At 35.3% G+C, this 10,915-nt stretch overlaps 1 protein-coding gene and 2 pseudogenes across 3 annotated transcripts; all 3 read right to left on the bottom strand.

The window, feature by feature from the left end:
- Positions 1 to 281: 281 nt before the first annotated feature.
- On the bottom strand, positions 282 to 3,366 carry LOC145576004 (wall-associated receptor kinase-like 8; annotated as a pseudogene). The gene is made up of 3 exons (XR_014098307.1): positions 2,188 to 3,366; positions 1,788 to 1,972; positions 282 to 1,635 (listed from the first exon to the last, which is right to left on the bottom strand). The product of XR_014098307.1 is annotated as a wall-associated receptor kinase-like 8 (transcript).
- Positions 3,367 to 4,346: 980 nt separating this feature from the next.
- Positions 4,347 to 10,734, bottom strand: LOC145577096 (wall-associated receptor kinase-like 8 pseudogene; annotated as a pseudogene). The gene is made up of 3 exons (XR_014098599.1): positions 9,783 to 10,734; positions 9,513 to 9,671; positions 4,347 to 5,697 (listed from the first exon to the last, which is right to left on the bottom strand). The product of XR_014098599.1 is annotated as a wall-associated receptor kinase-like 8 pseudogene (transcript).
- On the bottom strand, positions 6,940 to 7,971 carry LOC145575826 (wall-associated receptor kinase 4-like). Its single transcript, XM_081633622.1, has 2 exons — positions 7,157 to 7,971; positions 6,940 to 7,068 (listed from the first exon to the last, which is right to left on the bottom strand). The coding sequence occupies exons 1-2, from the start codon at positions 7,868 to 7,870 to the stop codon at positions 6,940 to 6,942; spliced, it is 843 nt and encodes a 280-aa protein (XP_081489748.1). The 5' UTR covers positions 7,871 to 7,971.
- Positions 10,735 to 10,915: the final 181 nt, after the last annotated feature.

Here is a 10,915-nt window from a genome sequence, read left to right as displayed (position 1 = left end):
CCGAGTTGACCCGACCCACTCTTACCTGACCCAAACCTGACCCGTTTACTCGAATTGACAGCTCTAGTAGTTAGCCCGATATACACGTTATGAGTAAAGAAAACCAATAAAATACAAGTTGATGAATATATATAGCAATGCCATTGAACCATTCGTAGATTTTATTGACAAATAGTGTGCAAAGCGAAGTACAGTTTTATTTTCATAAGTTTTTGGCAGATAAAGATATAATATACTTCCCATGGTTGGAGCATGGAGTATCACAATAATGCAGTTGATGAGATATTAATTCAAGCAACTATGTAAGCATAAAAAGAACATACTTATGGAAAGCTTATTGGGAAAGAGATTGTAATTTTGGGAGTTAGTAATTGTAGGCACATAATGTTGAGGGAAATACATAAGAGTAGTAATTCATCAGTGTTTAACCGAATCACTTTGAGTTGAATAATAAAGATACTTCAGTAGAGCTTGAAGAGCTATTTTCTAAGTAAAAAGTCCCAGGATTAGAAAAAACACCATTGTAACTTGCTGTTTCACTTAACACTTGCTTTGATTTAGGCTGTATTTGCTCGTTTGCGTGGGGCAAATGAAGTGACAACACTGCCTCAATCTCTAGTAGAACTTCTTTCATGGTGGGTCTTCTGTTTCTGTCTAGGTTCAAACAACGATTTGCTATTTCAGCAATAATGAGGAATTCTTCCTTTGAAGTCTCTTGCACAACTTTGGAATCAATGATATCAAGTAAACGAGAGTTTTCCATGTGGGAAAGAAACCATGATGTTAAGCTTTTCTCTTCTTCTAGTGTACTTCGTATTGCCTTTTGTCCTGTTAAAAGCTCAACCAAAACTACCCCGAAACTATAAACATCACTCTTTTCAGTATACTGGCCTAATAGATAGTACTCTGGATCCAAATAACCAAATGTTCCCATAACACGAGTAGTTGCATGCGTTTGATCAATAGCAACTGACTTTGGAGTCCCAAAATCTGATAACTTTGCCCTGTATTTGTCATCCAATAGTATGTTGGAAGATTTGATGTCTCTATGGAAGATAGGAATAGAAGATGATGAATGCAAATAAGCAAGTGCTCCAGCTAAATCGGAAGCAATTTGCAACCGCATTCTCCAAGTGATTTGAAATTCAGAGCTTGAACTATGAATATGATGATCAAGAGTTCCATTTGGAATAAACTCAAACACTTGTAACGGGGCCTCATTTTCCAAACAACATCCTAATAGCTTTACTATATTCCTATGATTAATGTTTGATAATATGATGGCTTCATTGACAAAATCTCCACACTGGTTTTGATCAACAATAACTTTGCACATTTTTATGGCAACAATTCTTCCTTCACTCAGCATTCCCTTATAAACTGTACCTTGACCGCCTTTTCCGAGTATTCTATCCTCATTGAAGTGGTCAGTGGCTCTTTCTAATTCATCGATGGTGAAGAATTTAATTGCTGCCACAACACTTTCATCAGTAGCCATTTGTTCTTGTAATAGAAACCCGCCATTTCGCTCAAAAAATTTAGCCTTTTGCTTAATGATTCTTCTTCTTTTTATTAGAGTAGAAAACCACCAAGCAACCACGAGCAAAACTATTATTCCCAAGGATATGCTTAGTCCTGTAGCTCACAATAAACATAGATTGAAATTACTTATTGAATACTACTCCTTAAATTTAAATCCAAACAGCTCAAAATCACAGTGTTGTCTTTAATAGATTTGAAATTACTAATTGAATTACTACTCATAATTAAATAGATTCAGAGATTACCAAGAATTAATTTCTTGAGGTTTGATGAGCTCTTAATCTCTTATCAATAATACTTACGCATCCAATCCCAAACTTTAATCCATCGCCAGTATAACCACGAGGACAAGAACATATGTAACTCCCCGGAGTGTTAACACAGGATGTGGTACACGGATTGTTTGGACCAGCAATACACTCATTAATGTCTACACAAAAGCTAGATGGAATTAAATTGAATTCAAGCATCTTTACAACTTTTTCAATATTGTGGGCTCTACAGTTGAATAAAGTTGAAAAATTTGTTGATTTATTCACAAAAATGATGGGGCATCCTCCATCTTAACTAGCTTATTAAGAATCAAATTAATCGAAAATCTAACAAATAAGAGAGGAAGCTAAGACAACATCAAGTATGACTAACCTGTGCAACCGGGTTTAAGATAAGGGTTTCCCTCGTATCCAGGGAGGCAGCTGCAGCGATATCCTCCCTCCTTAGTATCAATACATCTAGAATTTGACTGACAAAGATAAGGAGTAATGCTTGAATTGCTCATCTTCACCTTTTTGCAAGAAGTATTGAGTTGTACATTCCAATCGAACACTATAGAAACTTGATCCAGGATTTTATTCCGAACAATATCAAAATTATTCCTTGTCAAGTCAGAAGCACCACCAAAGGTAAAGCTACCTAATTTACCATAGAAAGAATAGCTACAACTCCCTGGGTCACCTCCAGCACTTATACCATGAACAGCTATAGCGAAGTTTTGCGAGCCAAATGGGATGGACACCTGGCAGCATCCTCCCAGACAAGAACCCGGAACGGGCTCAGTTTTATTACTGCACAGGGCAATGCAACCAACCTTTAGATGATCCCCAATATAGCCTCCAGAACTATCAAACACCCCGTAGTTATTACAACCAATGACGGTGAGCTTGTTTGCTGTCTTTGAGATAGTAAAGGGAGAACTCCCTATATCTAAGTAATTTACTGAGCCTTCCCCAGAAGGGCTTGTTTCATTTCCCTGCGAATCATAGCAAAGAGTGGCTATGAAAGTATTCCTGACCGTTGTTTGGGTCTCGGTTATATCCAAGATGTCGCCAAAGCCGTCTACAGAATTGACGAAGGCTCTAGGAGGGTTGTAGGAGGTGTTGCATATGAGATTGAAACCGTATGAACCTGGAAAGGAGCAATCATAACCGATCCCAAAGGGGTACGGGATTGTTAAGTTGCCACATTTCCGTTGGCAACCGGGTTTGGTGGTGTTTGATGTTGTGATCATGTTTTTGGGTATTACCATAGCGTTGGTCCTGACCAACACTGTGGTAGCTCCCATTGAGGAGAGTAGGAGTAGAAGCCATGAATATGAAAGATGCATGTTTAGTCTTAAATCTTAATAGAAGACTTGTATTGGAGGGAGAGGCTAGAATACATAGTCGTCTAGTAGTGTTGGGCTAAGCGTAGAATACTCTGATCTTGTTGAAATGCATTTGTGGCTAGAATACACATAAATTCAAGTATCTAGATATATATAATATAAATATTACTTCCTCCTATCCAATGCCTTTAAATCTTCATATAAGAGTCTATTAAACTTGAAATGTGGTGAGTCTATTAAACTTGAAATGTGGTTGTAGCATGAGGTACTTAAATGCTTAATATACCATTTCAAAAGGAGTGGACGAGATCACGAGTTTAAGGACCAACTAAAGTATAAGGACCAATTCAACTAAAAGTTCATTTAAGCTGATTATGGTTAAGACTAGGAAATAAGTTTCATATTCTATCACCATTTTCATGACAAACATTAAAAACTTTACCACAAATTCTTATTAATATATATATTTAAAAAATGTAATATAAGATGTCGTTGGATACGTCTCAATGGATAGCTTTATATTATTAAGTTTTTATACTCTGTAATATTTTAAAATGTGTAATGTAATCACACCTTACTTAATTAAAGTCCATTTTGTAGGTGGTAATTAAAAAAAAAATTGGGAGTAAATCTATAAAAGCATTTATTATTGAGAGTAATATGAGAAGTTATGAGAGATACATGGCAAGTTGGCAACAAGCCAACAACTCAAAATAAATTATGGCATTTTCTAGCAAAATCTCGTTGACGAAGACTTTAGTGTGGGGGGTAGTCTAAGCTTAGGAAAGTGTTGAAAACTTGAAACGCATTTGTGGTTAGAAATTTATTGGTAGAAGTGAATCCGTAAATGTGTGGCACAAAGAGCAGCTAATAATAGAGAAACATTAATGTTTTTGGTGCAAAAAGAGAGACATTATTGTTGATCGATGCTATATTTCAAATAAAAAAAAATGTTGATTGATGCTACTTGCAGCCCATTCGCGATGTCGTAGTGTTTATTGGAACGTGTGGTTAAAGGGATTAATAATATTTACTACCTCCGATCCAAATTACTCGCAACTTTGGAATATTTTATATCTCACAAATAATACCCCAAAATTGCGAGTAATTTGGACCGGAGGTAGTATTTTTTTTTTTAAAAAAAAAACAAACTTCCGGTTTAGATATGATATTCAAGATATTTCAATCAAATTTTGCAAGGACAAAACACCAATCTAACTTATTAAATTAATAATTGTACGATATCACTAAGATACAAATTTATTTTTGGTGAACCGTAGTGGACACGGCCAGCTCGAATTTCTTCAAGTTATACATAGTACAAGATTGAAGATACTTGCATCATCTAGGAGTGAATACTTGAGAGGCCTCAATAGAGCTTAAAGACTTGCTTTCCAAATTAAATGTACTAGAACTTGAACCACAATCGTTGAATGAGCCTTTGAATGCTTCAGTAACAAACACTTCATCGGGTTTTGTTTGTGTATCTGGTTCATTCACTTGGGGTAAATGAAGTGACAAGACTGCCTCTATCTCGAGTGACACTTCTTTCATGGATGGTCTTCTCTTTCCATCGGAGCTTAGACATCGCTTTGCCAAAGTAGCAATTGTGTGAAACTCTTCCTTATTACAATTTTCTTCTAGGACTTGAGAGTCTATGATATCAAGCAAACGCGAGTTTTCCATATGGGAAAGGAACCATGATGTTAAACTTCTATCTTGTTCTGATATAGCACGTATTGCTTTTTGTCCTGTTAAAAGCTCAACAAGGACAACACCAAAACTATAAACATCACTCTTTTCAGTAAATTGTTGGGATTGAAAGTACTCAGGATCCAAATAACCAAATGTTCCCATAACACGAGTAGTTACATGAGTTTGATCAGCATCAACAAGTCTTGAAGTTCCAAAATCTGATAACTTTCCCCTGTACTTTTCATCTAAAAGTATGTTTGAAGATTTGATGTCCCTATGAAAGATAGGGATTGAAGATGAATAATGCAAATAGGCAAGTGCTCCAGCCGAGTCAGAAGCAATCTGCAAACGCATTTTCCAGGTGATCGGAAACTCTTCACTTGGATAATGAATATGATGGAAAAGGGTTCCATTAGGAATAAATTCAAAAACAAGTAATGGTACTTCTGTCTCCAAACAACATCCTAACAACTTGACTATATTCCTGTGATTAATTTGTGATAGGATAGCCACCTCATTGATGAATTCCATTATTTCGCTTTCCTCCAATCTCTTTGGCTTCTTCACAGCAACAATCTTTCCTTCGGCCAACATTCCCTTATAGACAGTCCCATGGCCTCCTTGTCCAAGGATTCTATCCTCACTAAAGTTATCAGTGGCTTTTCGTAGCTCAGCAGTGGTGAAGATTTTTGTTCTTTCTACAACTCCTTCACCAAAAGATAGTTGTTGTTGTTGCAACAACAAACTTCTCTCATAGTATATAGCTCTTTGCCTGATAATCTGTCTTCTTTTGATCAGTTTATATGACCAGCGGCCGATGACAATCAATAGTATTGATCCTAAGGTTACACTCAGTCCTACAATTGACAAACAAAGCACAATAATTATTACCAATAATTCGTACTCCGTATCATTCAATTTACTGTGAAGTATTTTAATAGAAACATATGTGTAGTACATAAGAACTCTATATATATAGAGTAGTAACATACTTGTTAACAATAATAATCCAAGGTGATCTTCAATAGTTTTGTCTGAACTTATACTTTTAATTAAATAAAACTTTATATAGTTTAATTTTTATCAAGTAATTAAAGATGTTAATGTTATATCACCAAAAAAAAAAAAAAAAAAAAAAAGACATATTAATGTTATAGCAACCATTGCTATAATAAAAAAAGAACAGAGGAGTATGACTTTAAAGCTAGAATGGATTTAAATTATTTTCATTTATTAAATTTTAATCATTGCTCCTTTTAAGGATAATCCAATGAAGATCGATGAGTGCTTGAAGCACCAAACAAATGCCCAGTCAAATTAATCCTAGATCTCTACAACAAAAACACAATGGTATTAGAGGTGTTCGTTGGGCAAAGAGATTATTGAGACAAAATTAGCTTATTATTTGACCAATGTTAGTTGGTAACCACTACAATAAGTAAATAAGCTAATTAGGATGTTTGATGATGAGCCGATTTAAAGAGCTTAGTTTTCCAAATAAGCTAATTTTCCATAAGTTGCATATGGGAGCTTTTTTTTATCATCCAACTAATTATTGTCTGGTGGTGATGTTCCCTTATGCACAGGACAATTTGTCCCTTTATAAATAAATGCATTAGCTCTGCTTTCCTCAAAAGAAAAAAATAAATATATTTTAAGGTGCAATAACAATTATACCCTCTCGTCAAAAAAAATAATTATACCCTCATATAACCCAAACTCTATTGCAATAAAATATGTGATCAATGTCGTTGAGTTATTTGTATAAAAGTGTTTGGTAAAAAGCCGGTTTCATAAAGTTGTTTAAGTAGGTGAAATGATTAATAAAGTGAAATTAGCTAATACAATATGTTAGTCAAAATCAGATTAGGTTACTCTTTGAGCATGTTACACTATCATAAAGGTTAGATCGACTTCTATATTTTCTTTAAAGGTACTTGGTGAATACTTAAACCAAGAGGGAAGTGTTACACCTACAATACTTAAACCAACGCCGATATATAGATGAAGAAGAATAATTGAATAGTATAGTAAGGCAAACTTACCTACTAACTGTTTGTATCGGCTTTGTATAGTAGAAGGAATACAAAGAGTATGCCTTACATCTGCGCTGATATTGCTGTTAGTCCAGTAACCTTTTGGGCATCGGCAAATATAACTTCCAAATGTGTTGACACAATATGCTGGGAATTTACACGATTTGTTGTGCTGCTTACATTCATCAATATCTAAAAGGTTTACATCCATGGAATATATATTATTAGTAGGGGAAACAATAATTTCAGGTAGAGAAAATCATGACTCTACTGTACAAACCTTGGCAATCACGAAGGTAGGGATTACCCTCGAATCCGGGATTGCATCGGCAGCGGTATCCCCTTTTAACTTCATTCCATCAGGAATTGAGGCCGTGCAACAGCCTAACCCAAAGCATCTATTATCCATATGTTTAACACGACGAAAATACATTGCTTGCCTATCATCACACATAGTCGCACACCCTGAACGAAGCTCTAAAGTTGCATTATCCTCATCATTACCAACAAACCACACGGACGTATCACATCCATAGGCAAAAAACAAATTTTTTGTAGTTGAAAACGTAAACTCGTTACAAAACTTGATGTTTCTACTTGCTTCCCAAATCTGCCCATTGTGAGGCTTATCATAAGTATAGCAAGTATATGATACCGGGTAAGGTATCCACAATTCACCATCCAAAGTGATATTGACTACCTCTATCTTATTGCCTATATATGCTCTAGGAGGATTTGCACTATTGTTACAAAAGACACTATAGATAATAGTATTGGAATTATTATAGAAACATTCATTTCCTATACCAAATGGGTATGGAATGGTAAGGTCGCCACACTTTTCAGGGCAATTCGGAAGGGCTATTTGTGAGTCAGCTGGAGCTGGAGCTGGAGCTGGAGCTAGAGCATGAACATCTGGGTAATGTCCCCCAATTTTTCGGAGACCTATTAAAGCTATAACTGCCCACAATACACCAAAAATATGTAGCAACATTCTTAATTATAACTAGCTTTGTTGTCAAATGTGATTTTGTTTTCTTTGAGGTTTGAAGATGAATGCTTTATTTTCTACTTGAAAAACTTACACTTGGTATAATTAATTCTATGACTTAATTAGCTTAGTTTGTGTATATATTATATGATTATATAGTAAAGTGGAGTGGATAGTTAATAGTGTCATGAATGTTATAGCTCATGTATCAAAGTCGATCTTTTTGTCAATCTCTCACAATTATCGAAGTAACTTTCATTTGTGTGGCTACAACACATATGAATCAAATATCTCAAGAATTATTGCATGCATTATCCATGGTACCTAAATAAAGCAGAAAATGAAGATATAACTTTGACAGTTGTTACTGGTCTACTGGCTGGAGAATGATAATATTTACTTTATTCTAAAATAATGACTTTGCATAGTATTTTACGTGTTTTTCGATGCACAAAAACACTTGTTAAAGGGTAAAAGGATAGCATGATCATTTTGATCCTACTCTGTGGATCCTGATAATTAGTTTCTAATTAATGTAATCTTAATTTTTTTATTTTTTGGTGTTTAGAGAGCCACAAGGGCGGGGACGAGAATCGATCCCAAGACCTCCTGGAATCGGGAGGGAAGCTCTTACCACTTGAGTTATCCCTCACTCTCTAATGTAATCTTAATTCAATCCATATGTTTTCATTTTATTTACTACTCCCACCGTCCCATGTCCTATGAATATTGTTGCGTGCAGTCTGCTGTTTTGGTGGAGTATATGCTTGTGTTCAACAAGCCTCCAAATAAGGCAAACAATAATCGTTTGAAACATGATTACCATATGAAATATTTTATTACCTACTTATTTATTCTTCTTAATGTTTATATCTTTTTATTCCACTTTGCACTCACAACCCCAGCAAATATAACTTTTTTAAAAGATGGAATTAATTGCCTATTCATTTCAATATGTTTGTTTCTTTTAAAAGTGATAGCTTTTTTCATTATAAACCGTTTTTTTTAAGTGACCCTACATTCTTTTTTTAGTAGCAATGTTGGAGATTTCACACTTGCGAATGCATATTCTATAATTTTAATAGCTTAAGTTTAATTTTGTTGAAAATTATAAAAATTTGGTATGTTGAAAGCAAATTAAACTTGAAGAACCCATATGACTATATGTTTTCCAACGTACAAAAGACGATTAAAAGAGCGTGTTTGAATAGTGTAAAATTCTAAAGGTTGGTTGTGATTAAAAAAAAAAAAAAAAAAACGTACTATCTCTGTTTCACATTTTTTGCAACTTTGAATGGTGCACAGACTCTCAGGTAAAATTAGTGGGGGCTAAAAAAAACTGTTTTTTGTGAGAGTTATAAAATAGTGGTCTTAATAGCCATTTATAGAACGGAATAATGAAATGATGCAAATTTAAGGAGACAATCCTAAAAGGATATTGGAGCAAACTTTTAGATACAACGGGACTATTTCGTAGCCTTTTGATATCTCACAAGTTCCATCTAAAATCGTAAAATGTCGACCCCTAAATTAAAACCTCGATAATTTCATTAGCTGCTGTAAATTCATCGCCACCACCACCAACGCCTAAGCATGAATAAGAAATATAGTCTGACAGTACAAACGTAAAACGTTGTACACTTACCTATTAACAGTTTGTATCGGCGGCTTTGATCAGTAGAAATACAACGACTATTTGTATCTGTACCGTAACCTCCTGGGCATAAGCAAGCATAACTTCCAACTGTGTTGACACAAAATGCTGGGAGTGTACATGCATTGCTTTGCAAACATTCATCAATATCTAAACATATACACATCCAAGGAATATTAGTCCCTTAGTTTTTAATGTCATTAACAAACATACCAATCTTATTTGTTACTCAAATGGAGGATAAAAAAATGCATTGCATACCTTGGCAATCATTAAGGTAAGGATTACCCTCATATCCGGGCTTGCATTGGCAGCAGTATCCCCTGTTAACGTCAAGGCACTCACTATTTCCCTTGCATATGTATTCTTTATAAGCTTGAGCAGTTTTACAATCTCCTGTACCAATAATCGACCAATCATAAACCACAGGAAGCTTCAACTTGGCAAAATGAGTAACGTCTTGGGATAGATAGCCTGCAATATTGGTGGGCATAGCATCATTTGCGACCACAAATGCAACACTACATGGGTTGAAATCTAGCGTGTTCTTGTGATCTTCAAAACTGCGAGCCGTTATGTTGACTATGGTCATTCCATCAGGAATGGAGGCCTTGCAACACCCAAACCCAGAGCATACATTATTCTTACCATTACCAAAATTCTTTGCTTGTTTTTCATCACAAAGAGTCATGCACCCCGAACGAATCTCTATGGTTTCATTAGTCCGCCAATCAGCACCAACAAACCATACATACGTGTCGCATCCAAAGGCGACAAGAGAATTTTGGGTCAATGAAAATGTGAACCCATTATAATACAAGCCGTTATTACTTGCATTATGAACCTTATGATCAATGACGACCCGCCCATTTTTTCTATAGGCATAGCAATCGTATGCTACGGGGTGATGTACCCAAACCTCACCATTCAAAGTGATATTGACTACCTCTGCATCGCCTAAATATGTAGTAGGAGGATTTGTACCATTGCTGCACTTCAAACTATACATATTAGTACCTAAATCGTTTATAGAATTTGTGCTATTATAAAAACATCCATCTCCTACACCGAATAGGTAAGGAATGGTAAGGTTGCCACACTTATCAGGGCAACCCGAAAGGGCTATCTGTGAGAGAGCACCAGTGGCAACTGATGATGATCCCCATATTAAAGCTACAATTGCCCACAATATAGCGAAAATATGTAGCAACATTCTTATATTATTTATTCTTTTGGCAAAACTTACAGTTCATAATTCATATAATTTTATTGCTTAGCTTGTTCTTGTATATAGTAGTGTAGAGCACTGGAGTGGACAAGTATGCATTGCCTTGAATTGTAGTTAGGTGCAAAACTAGTCCAAAATGACCGCGTCAATGTCTTCTCGTCAATCT

The sequence above is a fragment of the Chenopodium album genome, chromosome 13 (genome assembly GCF_948465745.1).
Source record: "Chenopodium album chromosome 13, dcCheAlbu1.1, whole genome shotgun sequence".
Lineage (NCBI taxonomy): Eukaryota > Viridiplantae > Streptophyta > Magnoliopsida > Caryophyllales > Amaranthaceae > Chenopodium > Chenopodium album.
The sequence above is the reverse complement of the archived record's forward strand: the minus strand, read 5'-3'. Positions and strand labels throughout refer to the sequence as shown.